This window comes from Helicoverpa zea, chromosome 6 (genome assembly GCF_022581195.2).
Source record: "Helicoverpa zea isolate HzStark_Cry1AcR chromosome 6, ilHelZeax1.1, whole genome shotgun sequence".
Lineage (NCBI taxonomy): Eukaryota > Metazoa > Arthropoda > Insecta > Lepidoptera > Noctuidae > Helicoverpa > Helicoverpa zea.
The window spans coordinates 1,656,988-1,681,603 of record NC_061457.1 but is presented as its reverse complement, the minus strand read 5'-3'; the positions used below and the strand labels follow the sequence as shown (position 1 = coordinate 1,681,603).

Here is a 24,616-nt window from a genome sequence, read left to right as displayed (position 1 = left end):
GCACGATGAGATCTCTATATAGACTCTGTATAGACAGTAAATTGGTCGCTATGAATCTCCGAATTTATGAACCGACTGTGGAGGATAAGTAAGACCAAACATATGTATCCTCAGCAAGTAAGATAATCTTGTTTTTGCTAGCTCTCCGCTACCCGCTCCGCTTATATTGTCGACGCAATATTTAGAATGTGGGAATCCATGTGTCCACGTCCCACACTTCAGGGTCCATCTTCAACGGCAGCTTTTGTTTCTTCACAAACTTACATAATCATTCGTCATGGTTCTTAATACATTGTTCTTAAAACTATTTTCCTTTAATTTCCTCCTCCTTTCTCTGTCGTTTGCTAGTTGAAGCTTCGTTATAACGCTGTGGTAAGAACTTATCCTATTCCTATTAGACTTAAGGTTCACAATGCATTGAATTTAATGTTTTATTTTTAGTTTTGCGATGTATTCGTCCTTTAGTTATTAATTGACATGACCATATCGACCGGCCCCTGCATATACTTTAAGGCATTTTTCTAAATGGGTCACTTTATTACTTTATAAAATCGGACTTGCGTCCGATTTAGGAGTATGCTAGGAGTTTCCTTCACAATCGATAACATAAAATCACAAGTACTGGTTGTCTTCAACTAATTACAGACTACCAGCCCCTTTATAAAACCACTTTATGTATTCAGAAGCTTGGAAAATGCGCTTTCTTTGTTACGATTTTCTATTTCTAAATAAATCAATAATGGTACGTGTGTCCTTTGTGTTACATGTGCCGTGTTAAATGGAGTTGAGCATGAACCATGCACCGTTCGTATTTTACTGTAGGTAATTACTTGCTTACCAACGTTATCACTAAATTTAAGTAGGTACTAATTATTTGTATGAGTAAAGGTCTGTATTCCGCGGTGGGATTAACATGACCGATGATGACTTATTAAATAACAAATATTGGGGCATAATCACAACCGTAATCAATTCACTGCTGTATATTGATATACATATGGTGATCCATAAGATTGCGCCTGAAGCGTGTCTCAGAATCCAGGATTCGTCAGTTAGAATTTCACAGATCGTAACTTCATCTACCCGGAGTGCAACGTAGTCGTCATAAACAGCGTTACAAATCCCTTTCTTTAAAACTTGGATAAGAACGCGAGCTTACCGACTTGTTGATATACTAACCTTGACCCAAATGTCCGGCAAATGAATTAACACAAAATACGCTTTGCCACCCAACATGGGCCCGATTCCAGCTAACAGCGACAAAGGCGCCGACATGATATAACAATATTTTTGACGTACATTTTTTTTAATTTCCGTACTTTGCTGGGTATTAAGATCAATGTTAATTTTCCCACATTTTTAATCAATACAAAAAAACAGAGGGCTCATAAAACAAACACAAGGGACGGGAAATTAATAAGACAATAACTGGTGCATATTCTATTTTGTAATTGCATGCAATTATGGGTGTCGTGTGCCAGAGCACCTGCATTCAGTTCAGGTGGCTCCGTACCCATGGGGACGGTACTCAACTAATCAATAGACCATTTAATTTTTAATACCACCTTTCCCCCGTGCTCAGAGAGTGATGGTAAGTAATGATCATATTTATGTTGATTGGTTTTAGCAGAGATTGCAATCAGTTCCCAAAAACAGTTTTATAGAAATCTAGAAGATTGAGCTTCTTGTATAAAGTGGTTTAAAACTTACTGACGAATAATCAAATCAATTTCAAAAGGTGTAAATTTTATTTTATTTTCCAAAAGTGTGTGTATTGAGATGATTTTTTAAAGGGGCGGTGCGAAATTGCTGGACCCCGAGCGATTTCTTTTATTTTTGGTACTTATTTAATCCCTACCTTAACTATGCATAACTGAGATCGACCAAAATGATTTAGGGCAGCGGATTTTACTTAATTTTTGTTCGTAATATTTTGTCAACATTTTTTCTTTAAATAAAAATCTGGGTTTATTTAATATGTAGGTACATCGAACACTACTCATAGTTAATGAAGGTATCACTTTATATAACGTGCGCCCTCGCCTCGATCCGAATGCAATACGCCATCAATTTATTATCAGTTCTGATCGATATTCCTTTGTCACAACTTGCAAACTAGGGCAGCCTTATAAATTATGTACAGACAATTGTACATGCATTTTCTTTGTGTTCTAAGTTAAGGAACATGCATGACTTGTCTAAGCTTTCACGAGTTATATGGAGCAGGACGCGGGGTGTGGCCATAATAAAAAAAGCAGAGGTTATCCCCTTTAAGCTGGACTCTAAAGAAATAAAGAAGTGGGCAGGGGTCCCAAGAGTTCGAAGTTTCGTCGTCGCAGTTTCGGTTTCAGTCGAAAGACAACCACTGATGGACAAAGGCCTCCCCCAAGATTCGCCAGTTTGCTCGAACTTGAGCAAGCCGATTCATCTTCTTCCCGGCGACCTTGGCCAGATCGTCCGTCCATCTACCTACCGATGACCACGTCTCAACCTACGTCCGAAGAAATATATCCAAGAAGCTTGTGTGATGATGACGATGATGATGGTCGGATTCAAAAAGTAACTGTTTTATAAAGAAAATAATGAAAGCTATGAAAGTATGTATCTAGGGGGATTCTGTTCGGTGGGTACCACTTTCATCTCCATCCTTCTGGAGGTATGTAAGTATGCGTTATGTGTGTGTGAGTTTGTAGAAGTATTAAGCGGTTCTTATGTAAGATCAGATAGCTGTGCAGGACCAAACGTCGGTCCTGCACCTGATCTCTCTCCGGGCGCGTCGGATTGCCGTCCCATCGGGCTATGAGAGTGAAGGAATAACGAATGCATGCCTGCGAAAATGCTTGTGCACTATATTATGTCCTACATTAACAAGGTATGTTTAGTGTACCTAAAAGGATTTTGCCAGCCATAATATTTACTTACATAAGTCATCATCCTCATTCTTGAGCCTTTTTCGCAACTGTGTTGGAGTCGGCTTCCAATCTAACCGGTTGTAGCTGAGTGCCAGTGCTTTACAAGGAGTGGCTACCCTATCTGACCCCCTCAACCCAGTTACCCGGGTAACCCAATATCCCTTGGTTAGACTGGTGTCAGACTTACTGGCTTCTGACGACCCATAACGACTGCCAAGGATGTTCAATGACGGCCGGGACCTACAGTTTAAACGTGCCATCATTGGTGTCTAAGATATACTTAGAAAGTACATACAAACTTAGAAAAGTTGCATTGGTACTTGCCTGACCTGGAATCGAACCCGCGCCCTTATACTCGAGAGGTTAGTTTTTTGCCCACTAGGCCACCACGGCTATAAAATAAGCAAAAGATAAAATGCGTTCATATACCATGAACTGCGACATTTAAATCGATAGAAAGTAAGTACCTAATTGATATCGATTAGATTTATAATGTTCCACCTGTATATTCCCATATCATATACTGTTAGCAATCATAGACTAAAACCAGTCTATTTCATGACTGATTAAAAAGTTAATCACTAGATTGTGACAGAGTTAGAAAATGTATTCCATAGATGCATATCTAAGTCTGTTTTGTTTCTCATTATTAGTTATTAAGTTTTTTTATTCTGATGACTCTGTTTTTAAACATTTAAAACGAACTAAAAGATCATCCGAAACCAAGTAAAACAATTGAATTTAAAAATATTATCATTATATTACTTTATTTGATACAGTATAATATAAATAAAACTTACATAAGTACACAACCATTTAAATATAAGAACTTAAACGATGTCAGTACCTTTAATAAATAGCAAACTTAATTCTTAGTAATTAAGTACAAATCTTTTGATATTTAATTTAAAAGTACTGCAATTAATGAATACATTGATAAAGCTATGAATATGTTGCTGGTAGCTGAAGACGCGGCACTGGTCTTCATGGCAGATTCATTCCTGAAAATTGAAACAAGGTACAAATAAATACTTGTGCGAGTACTTAAAGTAATTCGTGCATCATTAAAATGTTGCCCAAATTGTGATATGTTAGGAAGGATTAGTTAAGTTTTAGATTCACCATGAAAAAAAAAATAAACTTCGTGTTGTATGTATGCTGAAAATACAATGCCTGGCGCTTATTTTTACAATGGTACGTCTTTTCATTAAATACCGATAAACTCAGGCACGACATCCTCCACGCCGAAAGCCAATGGAAACCATCCAACAGACCCAGAAATGTTAGTGTGTATAGTGATCGAGATTGCTCTCCACATTGCTTCACTCATAAAAGTTGGTAATTTCGGACCGGGACTGCGAAAAATCAGGTGCAGGACCTACAGCTAGCCAGCAAGCTACATAGTGTTGTCCTATGTCCACCGCCACCGTCACCGGACCATCACTGATAACGACATGACGACGCCGATTTAGTGATACATACATTTACTATGGCCGTGTGTCCACCCCACGGCCGTCACCCGAGCGCCGTCACCCGGCCGCCGGTACTAAACACGGCCCGAAAAAATCTCGTCCTCGTTGACGTGCCGGTGACGGCGCCGGTGGACAAACGACCTAACAGTTTTCTTAAGAAATCGCTACTCTCTCTCTTTTGTTTTTTTTTTTTATATGGGAAGGCATCAAATGACTCTGTAAGAGTGACTGAACAATCCTGCAGCCCCGACAACGTCGCTACCCTCTCTACGGTCCTGTCAGATTGCTGTCTTATCGGACTATGAGAGTGAGGGAATAGAAAGTGCGCCTGTGTGACTCTGAAAACAGCCCGTGAGGCTATAAATCGAACTAGACGTCATTAGTATTATTACGAGACTCTGTGTATTGACTAATATACTACTTTGAAATATCCTTTATCGAACTTTCCATTACGCTTTCAAGGGTAAACTGTAAATATAATTTTATTGCTATTTAATAATGTTAGGTGCATAGAAATAATGATATTCAAAAGGATATCCTTTTGAACATCATTATTTCTATTGCTAAATGTTGGACAATAGTGGGAAGTGTGGGAACCTTTTGGTCTGCCTCTAGAAATATATTTTTACAGCTCCATCTTCAGCAGCCAAGCTTGTAAAAAGTGAACATTTCCATTATTCGGACTTACTTATCCTAGCCGCAGCCAAAAATCTGTAAAAACTATATTTTAAACCTTTGATTTCATATAAATCAATTGCATCCAACTCATTTCTGCTGTTATGGTACTCTGAACGTAAAAAAATGGTGATTGATAAATTAATAAATACCTTCCTCTGGGTGGAAAGGAGGTGGTGCCAGATTTTGACTCTGTGTGGATAAAAGTTCTACCTTCTCCAAAATTACACCAGATGGCATATATCAATTAGAAAACACCTACAACTTTGAGTGAAGATAAGAACAGCAAAACTTTTAGTACTTGGTAAATTCTTATTAGAACTAAATAAAGCTATAACGTAATACAATACGGACCTACAAATAAAAACAACAATTATAAAGACAATTTTATTCAATTTGGCAATACAGAAATTAACGTTGATTCGACGAGACCTGTCAAAAGTATAAAAATAGAAAACGAATATCTATGCTATCCTAAACAAACTCTACTGAGATTCTTTAAAAGTAGGTGCTTATACTACAAATTAATTTGTACATTAGTTCCTTTAGAGCGTACATTAGGAGTTTGAGAAAGAACACAGGTGTTATTCCATTATCAAAAGCATTGTTTGTGATGGTGTTACAAAGATGTCTTGAAGTCTCAAAGCGAGTTAGTAGAATGGAATGTGGATAGGTTTAGTACACAGATATGCAGTCCATAGATGTTAATCGAGAAATAATGGCACAAGATTTCAAAAACCGCACAGTTAACTGTATGCGAACTAACGCGGGAGTTATAAAAAAAAGAAAACTTATGATAATTTTAAAAGGTTGGATTCTCCACGAGGATCTAGAAGAATGGTCCCTCCCATTGCAAAAATATACTAATCCCTTGGACACGTAGCCAGTATTTCTCGTCAACATCTTAAAGTTACAACTTAAAGAAAGCCCTACAGGATTCCAATAACTCCGCAGGCAGCACGGGCTCCAGCGTTTCCAGTCTTCTTGGAGTCAGGGTGATCAGTCCTGCCGAAGTCATCAGTGCCGGCGTGCAAGACCAGACCCCTGCCGAGGATGTTGTGACGGCCGCTCAACTTGATCTGGTGGTCCACAAAGTCTACATTGGCAGTCCTGGATCCGTCAAACTCAATGTTGCCGAGATCTCCTACGTGACGGTTCTCGTCATGAGGATGGCCGTGGTCATTCTGGAATCGAGAAGAGTTGATTAGTGTTTTTGCAGTATTTAGGTAGATGTTTTTTGGGACTTCTGTAAATACACCTCATTTACTCAATGTACAGACGCCAGTATATCAAACTACTACAATCTGTCTTTGTTTAATAGATTTTTAACTTTCCGTCAGTTGCAGAAAGGCCCATAAAAATTAAACGTTCTTTAAATCTGTTGCTAACACTTCTTATCTCGTTGACAAAGAACGTGTCAGCAATAGATTTAATGAATCTTTAACTTAAATGGATCTTTCTGCAACTGAGGGTTTATCTCTAAAACATAAGCTCCAAAGTTGATTGAAATATTTGCAGATTGGACTACTCCAATCTCTCGACGTGCCTCATGATCTCTTTCAACATCAAACCCCAAAACCCAGCACTACTTACGCCATTAGGGTTGAAATGTCCACCAGTAGACCCGCAGCCCTTCGTGATGTCTCCGGTCTCGTGGACGTGGAAGCCGTATAGGCCGGGAGCCATGCCGGACACGGTGCCGGTAATCCGCACGTTGCCGTCTTCTTGCTTCGTGAACGTGATGGCGCCGGTGACGCCGTCGCCGTCAAGACGGACGATGGCGCGAGTCACCTCCTGGAATGACGGTTTAGTTGATTAAGTATTTTTTTTGCCTCGTTGGTCTAGCTGTCGCAAGTGCGGCTGCTGAGCACGAGGTCTCGGGTTCGATTCCCGAGTCGGGCCGAAATCGCTTTGTGGGTTTTAGAAGACTTTCACAAAGCAGCCCGGAGCCTGGAAGTTGGTGATTGATACTCCCGTGCATCGGAGAGCACGTAAATGTCGGTCCTGCGCCTGATCTCTCTCCGGTCGTGTCGGATTACCGTCCCATCGGGCTATGAGAGTTAAGGAATAGTGAGTGCACCTGTGTCTGCGCAAATGCTCGTGCACTATAATATGTCCTGCGTAGTTGGCTAATCTCCTTACGTGAGAACAGCCGTCGTAGCCGATAATCGGCTAGGAGGACATCATCATCATTTTTTTTATGTTGCTAAGTTTAGTTTGCATTTGATAATGTCCTTAAGTCTGCCCAGTGCTAGGAAGTAACTCAAAATTCAAAACATGTGAACTGTGCTGTTAGGAGGTACATAATGGTCATGTAATGAATTATAATTACCTCTATATTTTTTTTCAGTCATAATGGAAAAATATTTTTTGTGCCGGAATGGCGCTGTCTTCTATTGAAGCGAGGTTTTATTTACTCGACTGAGATGATATGTACAAAAATGTGAATAAAATACCTGGTCAACAGCGGCAGCTGACGCCACAACGACGGCCGTGGCCACGAAAAACAAAGTCTTGAACATCTTCAAATTATCTGAAAATAAAAGAGCAAACCCTTTTTAACACATTTTACCTCAATAAAAGTTTTTTGTGCCGCGTAAATTACCTCAAAACTAACTTTACGACTCTTGGTTTAAAATAATATAATAATAATAATAATCTTTATTGGAACAAAAACACTTTTACAAATAATTTGAGTACGTAAATAGCTACATTAGTTGAGTAACTGTGTTGCAGCTATTAACGCCCACCTCCAGGAAAGGCACAGCGTTCCAAATTTCAGATAATATATGAGCAACATTGTAGAGCAATTAACTACATATACAGGATATTTGCTAGCAAATATAAATATAGCAAAAATGAACAAAATTGAAAGATAAATTAAACTATTTATGGTAGTGCGTGTGGCAGTGTTGTATGTGAGTGTTGTGCATGTCTGTAGGGTGTAAGTGTAGGGTGTGCTTGAGGGACCTCCCCACGAGCACACTCCACGCTACCGTGTATCTGGTGTGCATGTTTGCGGAAGAAATATTTTTATGGTTTGATTAACATTTCCAATTCCTCATATGTTAGAGTGTGGAGATATTCATCAATAACTTTTTTGCAAATTCGGAAAGTACATGGAAAGATAGTAAGCTCTTTATTAATTTTATTATAGAGCACGGGGCTAAGGAAAACGAACTGCCGGCGGACAGTTTCGAGTTTGGCACTTAATGTAGGACAGACTCTGTCAGTTCTTCGCTTTCGCCTTTTAAGGTCAGGTTCAAAAGTTAGGGTTAAGTGTTTCCGCAACACTGTACTTAGCACAAAAGAATGCCTTACCGTGGGTAGTTTCCACAGCATGTACAGTTCGCGGGTAGGGAAGCAGTATGGTTTAAAGGCCATTACCTTGAGGACAGCCCTCTGTGCCCTCTCCAAACGTAACATAAGGCACTTACCAGCACCACCCCAGACCGAAATACAGTATGTCAAAATGGAGTGAGCAAGCGCAAAGTACACAGTTCTTAAGATGGAAAAATCGGCAGAAGTCCTTAAGTTTTTGAAAACGAAAATTAATTTCCTAACCCTTGACACCAGTGAATCGATTTGCTCACTCCATGTTAACGTGCTGCCAACCCAGACGCCAAGATATTTGATTGAGTCCGTACGCGTAATTTCAGGACAGCCGCAAGTGGCAATACTAACTGTATGGCATACGTGAGCAGTCAGGCGAAAAGCCGGGGCTGGTTGGGTAACTTTCCTTGGACTGAAGGTGATGAACTTGGTTTTATCAAGGTTTAGGGTGAGCAAGTTCTGTGTGAGCCATTGCATAGTAGCTTGCAAGGCTGACTCTGCGTGAATCCGCACCTCATTCCAGTCACGGCCATGAACCAGGATAACAGTGTCGCCAGCGTAAGCTAGTACTTTGGAGTTTTTTGGTTCAAGTTTACAGAGATCATTTATGTACAGCAGAAAAAGGGTGGGTCCCAAAACACCCTTTTTCTGCTAAAAATATGCTAAAAATATCTGCCTAAGGTGCCTATGTAGGTACTTTGAATCAAGTTTTGCATATTGCATAACAAATACGAATTCAAAATTATCCTGTTGACTTGAAATAAAGACTGACTTTTGTTTTTATCTTCCCCAATCATCGAACTTTTTGTATAATGTTTAATGCATTAAAAACTAACCGGTTCATTCAGTTTATTTTAGGTTTTTTAGACATTTAAAGTGTTTTTGGTGAGTTGTAGCCTAAGCATAAATTTGGAGGAACTCGTAACAACTGCACGGGTCGATCGATGTAAAGGTTAAGCAAGGCATGGCGCGATCAATGGGTGATCATATCGACATAACGAGGTCCTCAAGGCATTTTTGAAGGCACGTTAAATTGGTGGGTACATTGGTGGGTACCGGGTTCTATTTGAACATCTCTGGCATCCTATCCTAGATCACCTATCCTAACTACCTCCATTAAGTAGTTCATGCAACTTGTTTGAATCAGTTTACCTTGAAAACTTACCGTCTTACCACAAAAACTTTTAAACGTCAGTTTATGCCTTGTCTAAAAAAATGTCAAATTATGACGTTGACATATGGTTCATTTTGCAGCCAAAATTTTATTAGACAAGTGTAAAACAGGGCTTAAAGTTTTTGTAGTAAGGCCCTTATAATTTTTGCAATTTAATCCCTCTTATTAACTGACTCCAAACAATGAAACAAAAGACTGCCTACTTATAGCAAAAACCAGAATAATGCTCGTACAATGACTACAGAAAAACTTTACGATTAATTATACGTAACTTAATGCGTACAATTTAGAAACGATCCGCCGTACTCTAAAGTTCTCTCCAAACTTATGACAACGCGATTATTTTTAATACAAGTTACAGAAAATATCTATCAAAAGAATGTGTAAAATTTTAAGTGTCGCTATTAGTTCAGTAGTTGCACATATTTTTTTGTTTAGTAGGCAAACAGGTATTTTTATTTAATGGACTAGCTAGATTTCCTATCATAAATACAAACGAGAAGTTGATACCTTAGATATCAAATTGACAAATGGTAACTGACATGTGCGCGGGCGCAGCGGTGTTTGAACTCAGCATTAACAAAGCATTACGTAATACAGAAACATGATCCATATGAAGAGAATACCTTGTGGGTTTTGTACTATCTCGTTATATTTTAAGTATAAGGAAGTAGGTACTTAACTTTTACATGAAAAAAGTAGTTTTTTTACAAAATGATAAAATGTGTGTTTTGGTGTTCTTATCTGTATGCGTATGATCTCCTTAGGACCTTAGAAATCAACTGATGAGACTTAGAGTACCTACTTCCCAAAATAAATTAAAAACTTTTAGAAATTAAAAAAACGTTACATTCTTTAAAGGTGATTAGGAGTGTATACCATTTTGAATATCACAATGTCCCTACTAATACTATAAATGCGAAAGTAACTCTGTCTGTATGCCTGTCTGTTACGCTTTCACGTCTAAACCACTGAACTGATTTTAATAAAATTTGGTACATACTTAGAGTTGACGTTGAGAAAGAACATAGGATAGTTTTTATCCCGGACTTTTGAAGAATTCTCTTGGAAACGCGATATAACCCAACTCTAAGCGGGCGAAGCCGCGGGCGGAAGCTAGTTATTAATAAATCATTTTGCAACAGACATATAGATATTTAAGCTTAGCGGTTGTTGAACCGTAAAGAAGAAAATATCTTTCCTGCTTTCCTTGAAATCCGGACAAACTGCAATTCAAGTTGACAATGAAAAAGTGAAATATGAATGGCAAGTCTTATTTTTGACATCTCAATATGAGATGACGAAAATCTTATCGAATTCTTCAGATGTGGTGATAATAATCATGTCTCGATAGCCGATTAGATTCTATACATAACGTCAGTATTTCGTAATATTTCATCAGTAAAATAAGAATAATAAAATAAACAGAAAGTAAATTAATATATTAACTGATTAGCTCTGGCCAAATATATAATTAAGTAAGAGAAGCCAACATTAACTTTTGATAAAAGCATTCATAAATAAAGAATAATAACATAGCATCATTTATCTATTAATAGGTACCCTGATGTAATTACATTTTAATTTAAATCCAAAGAAAATAAAACTCATCGTAACAGATGACTAATTATGTCATTTCTACAATGACTTTCGATACCGACAATCATTTGTTTTGTTGACAAACAAACCAACGTCTTATTTATTCGATCCAAACGTGGCCTTGGTGGAAATTATGGCGCAAAAACCGGTTCCATCCTAGGTACCAAAGTATATTAACGTAAACAACGCCACTCAAAAATAAGAACTATTTATAACTTAAATAAGCTAGTTGAAACATTAAGATAACTACTATTATTTACATTTTACTCGCTACAATACGCATCTTCTAGAATAATCTTAACAGACGCTCTATTAAATCATCTGTGACGTTCTCGCAATTGAGAGAATCAAAGTAATAGTAGGGGAGGCAAGGGTGCTAAATCGGGAGTGACTCGAGCGTCAATGAGACCTATTAGATTGCGAAGCTTAGATGATAAGAAAAAAATGTCCTGACATACATACACTTTCATCGGTGGGTGGAGCGGCTATAAACTTTCAAAAATGTAAAAAAAAACAGTTGCATGGACATACTGGAGCGCGTCAGATATTAATAGCATGCACGTCCTACGTCATTTTGAAAACATACGTATATTAATCTGACTGTTTCCATGGTGGGGGTGGTAGTAGGTAAGGGTTAAAAATGGGAAAAAAAATAATTTTATCGAGCGCGTCAGATTATCAAAAGGGGTGTTAAGTGAACCAAAACGAAGGCTCTTATGCAATAATCTGACGATTTAGACGTGACCTAAACTCGTGGCCATTATTTGAAATTGCAAAAAAAAATTGCCATTTTGAAATACTCGAGCGCGTCAGATTAAGATATATATGGTTCATTTATGTACCCTTAACGTAATCATCTTATAATCTGACGATTATCTGGAGGAATTCGCTTAATCTGACAACAGAAAGTTTTTTTTGCAAACCTTTTAACAAATTGAAGAACTGAAAAAATTGCAAGTAAATAAACCAGTATGTATTCTTTGAAGTACAAAACTTTTATTTATAAGCAAATAAGTATGAAAAACATAAAGGACAATGGACACAAATATACGAAACCCGGTACACTCCACCAATAGCAATGTCATACATATCATTGTATAGGCCTTTTTATCTAGAACAACCTTTAATATGACAGCTTTGTTGACGTTTGCCCGTCCTGAGATATAGATCAAAAAGTGTGTAAAAGTTAAAAATAAATAAATCAATTGATATCTCAATTTTTTAAAGGAATATCTAAGTGCTACTACGAGTATGTCTTCTAAGTACTACTTGCTGTGCCCGTTAGGGTTCATAATTGTTACTATAATTTTGCATTTCAACCTTATACTGTACCAACTGGATATTGGGCGTAATGATAAACCCCACCAATAGCAAAGTCAAATACATCGTTGGATAGGTCTTTTCAACTAGAATAACATTTACTATGACAGCTTTGTTCTAATGTTTGTCCGTTCTCAGATATAGATAAAAACAAATTAAAACTAATAATAATCAATACTGTAACCTAAGAAGATGGATCAAAATTGCCCCACGTCCTATAACAATGTGACGTATCACAAAAAAAAGATAAAAATGTTTAAAAAAATATGGCATACTCTCTGATTTATTTTTTTTACACCTTCATACGAAAAAAATGTTTTAAACATTGTTCAGGCGCTGTTAAGAAAACATCGTTCATAGGACTATTTATGGACTATTTTATTAAATTATTTTGTTGTTCGATAGGGTATACCTCACAGGTGGTCCCATAATCATCAGGTCAGGATCTGATGATGGAAACCCTGAGAAATCCATGGCAACTTTTGAAAGTTGTAGGTATGCGCAGGATAAAAACTTGACTATAAGGTGTATGTCTTATAACAATATGCAACAGTGAAGGTTTGGAGCTGACCTGATGATGGAGACGAAAGAAGGTCGAGGGAACTCGACAACCGAATATGTAAACTACCTCGTGTTTGGGCTTATATTATTTGTATTGAATTGACCCTTGCAACTGTGAAGATTTGAAGCTGACTTGATGATGGAGACCAGAGAAGGACGAGGGAACTCGACAACTGAATATGTGAACTACCTCGTGTTTGGGCTTATATTATTCGTATTGATGAGAACTTTCCACTTATGCGGATAGTGACAACTGTGCTTGTCACTGAAAATAAAAAAAAACCAATGAAGTCGGTGGGGAAATAAACTTACTTACAAATAAACTTAACTTAGGTACATCCATTAGACACCGACTGCTGAGGTAGTTTACATATTTTGTTGTCGAGTTCCCTCGACCTTCTCTGGTCTCTATCTTCGGGTCAGCTCCAAACCTTCACTGTTGCAAAAGTCTATTCAATACAAATAATATAAGCCCAAACACGAGGTAGTTTACATATTCAGTTGTCGAGTTCCCTCGACCTTCTTTCGTCTCCATCATCAGGTCAGCTCCAAACCTTCACTGTTGCATATTGTTATAAGACATACACCTTATAGTCAAGCTTTTATCCTGCGCATGCCTACAACTTTCAAAAGTTGCCATGGATTTCTTAGGGTTTCCATCATCAGATCCTGACCTGATGATTATGGGACCACCTGTGAGGTATACCCTATCGAACAAAAAATAATTTAATAAAATAGTCCATAAATAGTCCTATGAACGATGTTTTCTTAACAGCGCCTGAACAATTTTGAAAGCATTTTTTTCGTATGAAGGTGTAAAAAAAATAAATTAAAGAGTATGCCATATTTTTTTAAACATTTTTATCTTTTTTTTGAGATACGTCACATTGTTATAGGACGTAGGGCAATTTTGTATGGATTGTGATCCATCTTCTTTTCTTTGAAAAATTAACACCAATGTCGATATTTTTTTAATTTTGTTATAATCATTATTTAAGTCGTGGTGGCCTAGTGGGTAAAAAACCAACGTCTCAAGTATGTGGATTCGATTCCAGGTCAGGCAAGTACCAATGCAACTTTTCTAAGTTTGTATTTACTGTCTAAGTTTATCTTGGACACCAATGTCTGCACAGCAAGTACTTAGTACTTACAAGACATACACGTAGTAGCACTTTGGTATTCCTTTAAAAACTTGAGATATCAATAGATTATTTAGTCTTAACTTTTACACATTTTTTGATCTATATCTCAGAACGGACAAACATTTCAACAAAGCTGTTATAATAAAGGTTGTTCTCGATAAAAAGGCACATACAATGATATGTATGAAATTGCTATTGGCGGAGTGTACCAATCTACATTTCTATAATAATTACATTGAATTATAATGACATTGATAAATATACATGTGTCATAAACAATATAATAGAATCTATAATAACATGGCTTGACGGAAATAATCTACGCGTAAATCTTACAAAAATTAATTTTATTCAATTTAATACACATAGATAAATCTAAAATCTAAATAATCTGCCTAGCCTTTTTCCCAGCTATTTTCATACAAAAAAAATACGTATAAATTTGACTTAATTTATTAGTTTAAAACCATCCAGTAGAGTTACGCGTTGCCACTCTTGCAGAACAGTTAGAAAGAGATAGCAGTTGTTTTCATTGACGAAGCGACACTACGCGCGTGATTTGTGAACCACGTTATGCAGAGTAGAGCCAATGTTAACCGGATGACTAGGCCACCACGACCTGTATAAAAAAGGCGAAGTATACGAAACGGCATTTCTCGGTATCACGATAGACAAACAATGCAACTGGAAGGCACACGTATTTAACGAAAGTATCCAATAAAATGAATCGTCTTCGTTAAAAACAATATATCTGCATACCATGACCAGTAACTTCCTGAGATTAGCGAGTTCAAACAAAAAAACTCTTCAGCTTTATAATATTAGTGTAGATTATTTAAGACCCAAAATGTACCAACACTTATTGCAAATGAATTGAATTGAAAAAAGAGAGAGAGGAATAGAAACTTGGGAGGAGAATACCTGCATCACGTAGCTGCACGCTTTAAACTTTATCGATTAATTTTCCTTACTTCGGCTTACGGGAATCGTCAGATTTTATATTTTTCGTGAACGTTGAATTACTCCCTTCAAAATAAAAAAAAAATAGCCGCGCTCGAGAAAGTCAAGATGACGTTTTTTTTTTACAAGTTTGCAACCTTCCTACTTCTTATCGTCAATCGCAAATTGTCAGATTAGTGGAATATACACTTTTTAGCATATAACTAACTTACCCTATCTTAATCTGACGCGCTGGAGAATGTCAGATGATAATTTTTTTTTTACTAATCTGATCCTTTATTCTAGACGCGCGGCTGCATATACAGGGCTTATACTTGGTGGAGGTGTTAAATGGGGTAATAGGTACCTCCCTATATACTAATCTGCCGCGCTTGAGTAAATCCCAAAATCCCTTCTAGGCCTCCCCTACTATAAAGTTTAAACAGATTTAACAAAACACTACACTCAGAAAACCAGATTATTCGCAAAGTAAACAAATAATGTGATAAATAATAATGTTTTTAACATAATAAGCGACTTACCTGGGCAAAGATCAGCGGTGAATGAGCCGGTTTGTTCGGTGCAGGATATACTACTGAGTTGGGACACACACAAACACGATATATACTCAGTTGCCGGTACTATAGCGCGAGTAAATTTACAGAAGTACCACTCTTATATATTTCATAGTCGATATCGTCAATCTGACAAACGCCTAAGCAGAAGCATTTGATATCGGCCGTTCCCAATGCTCTGTCTGTATGTTTGTTTGTTTAGGTATAAATCTATTATTTATTTTTACGTTGTAAGATTTAATGGTGACCGTAAAAAGGGTAGGGTGCCTACCAATCTTGCTGGGGAAATTGTTGCGCCACTTCTTCTGCCCAGCACAAACACATAGGAAGTGATGAAGGGTGGGCGTTTTGGGGGCTGTCTTATGTAAATTCCTCACGTTCAAAAGTGTCTTGTAGCCAAAGTTTAAATAAATGAGTTTTGATTTTGAATCATTTAAAAAAAGTAAAGGAGAAGGCAATGAAAAGATGAAGAGAAACGTGTTACACCTTCTGCATTGATCTGTCGCGTAACAGTCACGACTAATGAAAAGTAACAAGGAAAATTGTTTGGATGTTCTAAACTGAGGGAAGAACCAGTATATTTTTATTTTTCAAGCCTAACTATAGGTACCTAACATGGTGCCCTAAATTAATCAAACCGCTTCTCTGCAGGATAAGGTCATCAATTTTGATCGCTTTTTATCTTGAACTAATAAGTTCGCTTTTAAAATAACCGGGCCTTGTAAAATTTTAGTTATTTGTTTTGTATAAGATTTCATATACCCACTATTCATATTTCCACTGTATTTATTGTGATGTAAAATCATGAATTTCCATTTTCGAATCCTTATCGATTCCAATTGATTGACAGACATCATACCTGTAGATCGATACACCTAGATAGGTAGCGGTAGGAAAATTCTTGGGAAATACTCTATCATGTTCTCCCTCCTCAGGAACAACTATTCTTCCCATTCCTACGATATGATGATCTGGTCTTGTGACCAAGCATTCTCACAGAACATATTATGAAAATTCATCAAATGACCCTTCGCCCTGTGGGTTAGCAGCGGTGAGGGAGTGTCAGACTCTTACTGACTAAAAACCGTCGTGTTCCGTCGTAGGCCTTTTATGTACCAGGGCCGCGGTAATTCTTTAGAACAATTCCGCAGCCCAAAATGAAGGTAATAATTTTACTTAATTCTTGTAGTTCCTGATGTAAAATAAGTATCTGGTACTAATGTACAAACAAAACAAAAATTATATGTTCCCTTCACGGTACAGAAGTCTAGCTTTTCTTAGCCGCTACTGTTAAGTTAGACAAAGAAATAGGTACTTCTGAAAAAAACTGATTATATGAGGTATTTTCAAACAGTCCATTTTCCTAAATTAAAATGATACTAATAAGATCTTGGATATTGCTCATTGTGGAACCCTGAAACAGTACTTAACTACTATCTAAAAAAACTATATATTTAGTTTTTCATAACCGCTGTAGGCAATAACTAGGAAAACTGCATTGTCCATAGACTATATCAATGGCATTTTCTGTCACTTAATTACTATTAGGGTCCGCCAGCGGTTTCACCCTCGTCCAGTAGGAACTAATCCGCACATCTAGATAAATGAATCACGCAAAAGATCCAGATAAATGCTGATAAATATTTCTTGAAAGAGTGTCGAGTCTCGTGCAAACGTACTAATATTTCAGCTTTATAAAATCAAATATAAGAGTACCCGCACAGTGCAAACTTTTAGTCGGCACATAGTTTGTTTGGCCTGATAATCAGTATGAAGATGAATGGTGGAGTATCCCACATTACAAAGATCAGACAAACTGAAAAATTTTGATTGGAATCAAGACTTCCTTTAAAAAAGATTTTGCGAACTGTGATCTGACTGCTTAATCTGCAGTATGCGGGAACTCGAAAAGAAATAATATGTTTGTCCCCTTCTCACCGTGTTACAGAAGACCACCATTATAAAATACCTAAGAAACTGTTTCACACGTCGAGATTGAATGACCTATGCAATTGGCATTCGAGTGAACTGATGAGAGCAAGAGATTTAAAAAAATTGGATTATGAACGTATTTATCAATGTTTACAAAATTACTGATTCAATGATGACGGACAATCTGCCCATACGTAACAAATAGATAACCTTACGTATGATTTCAAGCAAAGTCACAGAAAAATTAAACGAAGGTGATGAAAATACGTCTTCAGCCTGTTTACCTATTACTTTACTAGCTGTTTTCCCGCGACTTCTCCCGCCTTCATGTACCTGGACAAAATACCTGTAGGAATTCTATGTTACACGGGGATAGTCTTGCTTTCTAACAGTGAAAGAATTTTTCAAATCGATAAAAAAAGGTTTCCTCTTTTTAGTACAAATGTAGTACCTAATTAGTTTATGCATATTAGTTAGTCCCGTATTGTCAATCAATGCAGGTACCAAATGCCTATATGCAATTATCTGAAGCGTACACATAAAAATTTACACAAAGGATTCCCCGCGATATTTCCTTTTAGATATAATTGACGCTTTTTTTAAAGTGTGAAACCCCAACTAATTGTTACCTGGGTGTGCATTGAACTGCATAAACTGCATAAACATAACTTCTTTGAGAAACTGGTGACCAAGAACTGAATTAAGAAATATGAAATGAAACTGTCTTAAGTAGAATTTAACTCAAACTTCAATGAACAAGCAACATGGGATAACAATAAAATGCATAATTAGGGTTTCGTACCCAAAGGGTAAAACGGGACCCTATTGTTTTCGCTTCTCTGTCCGTCCGTCCGTCCGTCCGTCCGTCCGTCTGTCACCAGGCTGTATCTCATTAACCGTGATAGTTAGAGAGCTGAAATTTTCACAGATGATGTATTTCTGTTGCCGCTATAACAACAAATACTGAAAACTAGAATAAAATAAATATTTTGGTTTTTTTTTGCTAATTTTTGTTCTGGTACGGAACCCTTCGTGAGCGAATCCGACTCGCACTTGGCCGGTTTTTTCAAATTACAATGCTGTTAGGAAGGTATCTTGAGTGAGAGCCAATGGCTGACAATGTTCATTATTTTGATGGAGGTTGAAATGTTGTAAGCACGTATGTGCTAGTAGGTACATCGATTGTATGCATCCAGGCTACGTGGTTTGGTGTTGAACTTAAACAAATTACTTACAGCCAGTTTCTTCATCAAAAGTGAAAGCCAAAGTAATGTAATAAAGTAAAAGTACGGTCAAAATAGTTTTTTCACGATTTTATCTATTAGTTTTGCTGTTACTTTAGCCTTGAAAAACCGAATTTGACCGTTACTTTTACTTTATGACATTACTTTGACTTTTAATTTTGATAAAGAAACTGGCTGTTAGTAACTATTCTGTAATCTGTAACAAATATAGCAAACTGTTGCTATATTTGTTACAGAACAGCTGTCATTTAAAACCATTTTTGATCTAAACTGAATTGTCAAGCTCTGTAAAAAACAATTGACAATTGATATTTGAAAATTTATTGCATAAGCCCGGCCGCAGACATCCGGTTTCCGGATACGGTTTCCTGATCAGGAATTCAGATTAGGGATTCCGTGTCACTAGCGCACACATTCGGTTTTTTTCATTCGGAATTTACATGGCCAGTACGTAAAGAGGAACCATATTGAAGGCACGACATCATGGACTATGACGAATTGATTGCTGTTGCACTTTTACTGGCGCTAAACAAGAAAAAGAGGAAACGACGTTACTGGGTACACCCGTCGAATACTCAAAGATTATCCGAAAGTCAATTCTATGTTAAAACAGCTAAATTACGAGCATACCCAGAAGAATTATTTATTAAGTATTACAGAAAGTCCATTAAATCCTTTGATGAACTTCATAAATGTCTTTACTAACAATAATGGATTGTATTATCTGAATAAAAATTGATTATTATTATTATAAAGGCGGATATATGAGAGAAATAAAAAAAAACTCATTATTTTTGGGTGTTTATTTATGTAAATATGTGTAAGTTTGTTAATTGTTCAATATACAGGATTTTTTTTATAATATTTAATACAAAAATAAAAACATATATAAAAAGCCAGTCACAGGCGGGCTCTGAATGCTCTGATACACGTCCATTCGGCAGCCCCGGATCTAGGGGGGGCAAGCCGGGGCCCATGCCCCGGGCGGCAAATTCAGGGGGCGGCAAAATCAGGCGGCTGCCTGATTTTAAATCCTGCATCACAGAATACCATAATTGTTACCTACAGGGCCGTCTTAACCTATGGTGCAGGGTGTGATGTCTCAGGGGCGCCCCACCACCAGGAAATTTCGAAAAAATTACACCCGTTTGATAAGGAAGTTCCATTGTATCATGATACTGACAAGCAAAGTTTCTACATTCAAGCCTTCGCTTTGTTTAATTGATCATTTTGAATATTTTTCACTTTTAACATCCTCCAAATAAGTGAAAAAATTCTCGCTCGCTACGCTCGCGACTAAATGACAACGTATGTATTGTTTTTCTGATGGTTTATCATTTTTATTGACGCACCGAATCAACGAACACAAATGGCACTCGCTCTAATCACGGTTTCTTTTTATTTGTACATAATTCCCAGTTTCATTTGTGAGTCTTCAGGGCCGTCTTAAGCTATGGTGCAAGGTGTGCGAATAACCCGGGCGCCTCGGTCTCAGGGGCGCCGCGGGACGCCCCTGTTTGATAAGGAATTTCCACATTGTATCATATGATACAGACAAAAAAGTCGCCTTCGCTTTGTTTGATTGATCGATCATTTTGATTATTTTTCACTTTTAACATCCTCCAAATAAGTGAAAAAATTCTCGCTCGCTACGCTCGCGGCTAAATGACAAAGTATGTACTATTTTTCTGATTGTTTATTATTTTTATTGACGCACCGAATTACGAACACAAATGGCACTCGCTCTTATTACGGTTTCGTTTTATTTATACATAATTCCCAGTTTAATTTGTGAGTCTTCAAACAAATAATTTAAAAAAGTTCGTGGCTTTACAATGTACTTAGTCACTTAATATTGTGTCGTAGGCTCAAAAATTTCGCGCTCGCTTCGCTCGCGCAATATTATACATATGTTACTTTCATAACTTCATGACTCAAATCCACGCTATATTACATTTTATAAGTCAAATGTAGCAAAAAATATTTTTTATGGAGTCCTCAAAAACAAAAAAGTTTGCGCTTCCGACTGCTTGTTACTTTACAGCGCTTTTTAAAATTTATTAACTTTTTTGTCCCAAAATTAAAAAATTTGCGCGCTTCTTTCACTCGCACAAATTTTTACAATAATTGCATTATTCTGTCTCGACTTTTATAACTTAAACCTGGCCAACAGTTTGAGCCTACAATTATTTGGACACATTTTTTTAAGTCATTTACCTACCAAAAAAATGACTTTCGTTGGTGAAAATAAACATAAGTAGGTAGGTAGGCGGGGCGGCATTTTTCAGTTTTTGCCCCGCCTAAAAAAAATTGAAGATCCGGGGCTGCCATTCGGAACAGGGCTACCTTGATTCAGAATGAAAATTTCCGTATGTGTGCGGCGGTCGAACCAAATTGTTCGCGAGCGCTGCGTTCGTAATGACGTCATTAGGTTTTATTCCGTTCTGAGTACCCGAACGCACGGAGAAAATTTTAAACCGAATGTCAGGTTTTTTTCTGTCCGGAAAAAGTAAGAATGTGTGCGCTCTTGTGAATATTTTGTATGAAAAAAGAGCATTTCGGTTTCCGAATCTAAATTCCTGATCAGGAAACCGTATCCGGAAACCGGATGTCTGCGGCCGGGCTAAAGCTTATTTTTTAAATAATGAACCGTAATTTGCCCTACCCTTTTTCCAACGTCAATCTGGGTACCTAATTCAATTCAATGTCCCTTGGTAAGCCTGGTTGCTAGACTTTTTCTTTAGCCTTATTCAGATAGTGATCCTAATTTTGTTTTAAGTCAGTTATACATTTTAAGCAGAACTTGTTTTCAGCAAGTAGGTACTAGAATAAACCAGTTTATAGATAATAGTTTTTATCCCCTGTCGAACACCAGTTACCCAACAATTTCTATAAATAGGTATTCGTGAGCACGTTGCTCCTGATTTCAAGGCCATCTGGACATTAGCACTCGCCATTCCAGTAGGTACCTACTTATGACTTAAACACGTTTAAGTTTTCACCGACAGAAAGCCTTAAAAAAGCTCGCTAATCTTTGGTAATATATTATAAAACGCTTAAGACTTTGTTGGTTTTCTTAAACATACTAATTTCAGAACTGGACCTATTTGAGAAATTCATCCAGAGTAAAGGTACAAGTTGGCAGCCGACCGCAGGCGACAACTGCAGACGACGTGTCGCAACGACACTACTGGTTTCTATGTATTTCTATGAAATTCCCTCCGTAGTTGAATGAAGCGACGACATGTCGTCTGCAGTTGTCGCCTGCGGTCGGCTGCCAACTTGTACCTTTAGGTAGCCCAGTGGTAGACGACGGAATGCTGAAATCAATTTTTTATTCGGCGCTGGTGAGTGGAAAAGTTTTTGACGAGACATGGTGCGGTAGGCAAGTGAAACTTTTGGCGGAAAGTACCTATAGTGTTTTGATGTAAAATACTTATGTACTCTTATGAACTCTCTTATGCACTCCACTTATGTAGGTACACTTATGTACTCCCCTTATGAACTCCTCTTATGAACTCTCTTATGTACCTACTCCTCTTATATACTCCTCGTATATGTACTCCCCTTATGTACTTTCTTACGTTCTCCTCTCATGTACTCCACTTATGAACTCCTACTCCTCTAACTACTCTTTCCCAGATGGTGGGATAAAAATATAGTTATCATTCGATTTCTTGAATTCTTGATGTTTTGACAACCTACGACTTCGAACATTCGATTATTTGGGATATCGCACACCTATGTGTTCAATCATTTGCGATTCAATGTTTTGATAACGGCTTTTGGTTCCATTTCAGATACAAATGAAACAGGCTAAAAATCTGTGGAAATAAACCCTGAGCCGTTTACTATTGATTAATGAAAAGTCGTATGTTAGAACCAAACTAGCTTACTGATGACTTATGTCTAGCCCGCGGCGTACATTGCCCTTTCTATGTACAAATAGATCTTAAAGCAATAACATGACTTGATGAACTTGACCCAGTAACAGCCTTGCGCAATTACAACTCTACATCTGGAGCAATTACGCAAGAAACTCGCATCTCTATAATTCTAGAACGATCTAGAATTTTAAATATCTAACATTAGATTGTAAGTATCCCTACTAATCCCTACTAATATTATAACACTTAACTGATTTTATTTAAATTTGGTACAGAGATAGGTTGACCATGAGAAAGAACATAGGATAGTTTTTATCCCGGACTTTTGAAGAATTCTCTTGGAAACGCGATATAACCGAAATCCACGCGGGCAAAGCCGCGGGCGGAAGCTAGTTTTACAATATTTCTTCTTGTTCAGCTCTATTCTTGTAGGTAGTACCCAGGAAGATAGTCTTCGAGTTACAAGAAAATGTAATGTTCTACATCTGTTGTTTTCAGGGCGTTAAGGTACCTTTTAATTTTAACAAAATATAAAATTAAAAAAAAAGTATTTCTGTTTGTCATGTTTTTTTTTTTCATTTATAAGCTGTAGTCGGCAATCAGTAAAGACTATTTATAAACTGTCAACAAACCTACCAGAACCAAAGATTTATATTAATCACTACACCAGTAATAAGAACACCTGGGGATAATGGGTACTTTGCATTCTTTAGCACATACGCTTAATGTGTAACAGCATAATAAGCATTAAATTCTATGCATATGACACATCGTATTTAACGACCAGACTACCAAGATACGTGACCAGGGTAAATTAAACTAAAACAAGTAGCGGGACTTTTGAAAAAGAGCCCGGTACCCAATTGTGAAAAAAGGCTTGACCATTAATTATTCGATGCAATATAAATTGAGACTTTTTGTAGGAATATACAAGAGATTGCCTTGATGCCATCGTAAATCGTCTTATTTTATGACTAGCCGTTTTCTCGCGGTCTTACCCGCGTCCCATGGTAACTACTGCCCGTACCGGGATAATATGTAGCCTATGTTACTCGTGGATAATGTAGCTTTCAAATGGTGAAAGAATTTTTTAAAAATGGTCCCGTAGTTTTTGAGCCTATTCATTACAACCAAACAAACAAACAAAGTTTTCCTCTTTATAATATTAGGATAGATAGATAAGAAAATTTTATTACTGATATCGCTAAAGTTATACAAAACAGATTCTCAGTACCTAAGGATCTATAAGAATAAATCCTATTTACAGGATTTTATGTCATCTCTGCGCTGCTTTCATTTCCAGTAGAATTTGTACCTAAATATAATTAAATGAAAGGTGGAGTTCATTGTTAAAACATGTAGGTAAACAGATTATTTTACACTGGTCTTGAAGAGAACTTTATAGCTGAATATCATTGACTTTTTTAATGAAACATGGATTACCTTTAACGATTTTCCTTCCGCATTTTTTATTGTGACTTTTAATGTACCAATGTAGGTATCATGCCTCTAAGTACTACTAACTGACATTACATAGGCTATATCTTATTGAATAGGAAAAATTCCTAGTTTGTTTACGATTTTAATGACTTCAAGTGCTTCATATAAATGGCATTGAAACTTCACAGCAACAAATAAGTAGGTACATGCAATATTTTTCTACTCACCTTTCTGATCTTTTAAAAAACAAGCACTGATAACACGGTTTTCTCAGCCAACACAACACTGCACTGCCCAATAAAACACTAACTACTATGAAGTTTGTAATACGTGATAAGTTTAACTAAGTATTGAGAGCATCTGACCGTGAAGACACGAAGACAACTAGTCAATGCCAGTTTAATAGCAATT

At 37.1% G+C, this 24,616-nt stretch overlaps 1 protein-coding gene across 2 annotated transcripts; it reads right to left on the bottom strand.

Moving 5' to 3' along the window:
• Positions 1–3,652: 3,652 nt before the first annotated feature.
• LOC124631031 (superoxide dismutase [Cu-Zn] 2-like) lies at positions 3,653–24,607 on the bottom strand. 2 transcript variants are annotated; one of them, XM_047165129.1, is made up of 5 exons: positions 24,433–24,607; positions 7,516–7,592; positions 6,653–6,853; positions 5,993–6,243; positions 3,653–3,913 (listed from the first exon to the last, which is right to left on the bottom strand). In XM_047165129.1, the coding sequence occupies exons 2-5, from the start codon at positions 7,579–7,581 to the stop codon at positions 3,814–3,816; spliced, it is 618 nt and encodes a 205-aa protein (XP_047021085.1). In that variant the 5' UTR covers positions 7,582–7,592; positions 24,433–24,607; the 3' UTR covers positions 3,653–3,813. The 2 variants fall into 2 exon arrangements, with proteins under 2 accessions (XP_047021085.1, XP_047021084.1); XM_047165128.1 differs by lacking the exon at positions 24,433–24,607 and adding an exon at positions 15,670–15,746.
• Between the last annotated feature and the right edge of the window lie 9 nt (positions 24,608–24,616).

Excerpts from the sequence above, each read along its gene's own strand:
- LOC124631031 (XM_047165129.1), bottom strand. The coding sequence starts at position 7,581 with ATGTTCAAGACTTTGTTTTTCGTGGCCACGGCCGTCGTTGTGGCGTCA. Across the intron at positions 6,854-7,515 it reads CAGCTGCCGCTGTTGACCAG|GAGGTGACTCGCGCCATCGT; the intron begins GTATTTTATTCA and ends CCGTCATTCCAG. Across the intron at positions 3,914-5,992 it reads TGCGGAGTTATTGGAATCCT|GAATGAATCTGCCATGAAGA; the intron begins GTAGGGCTTTCT and ends TTCAATTTTCAG.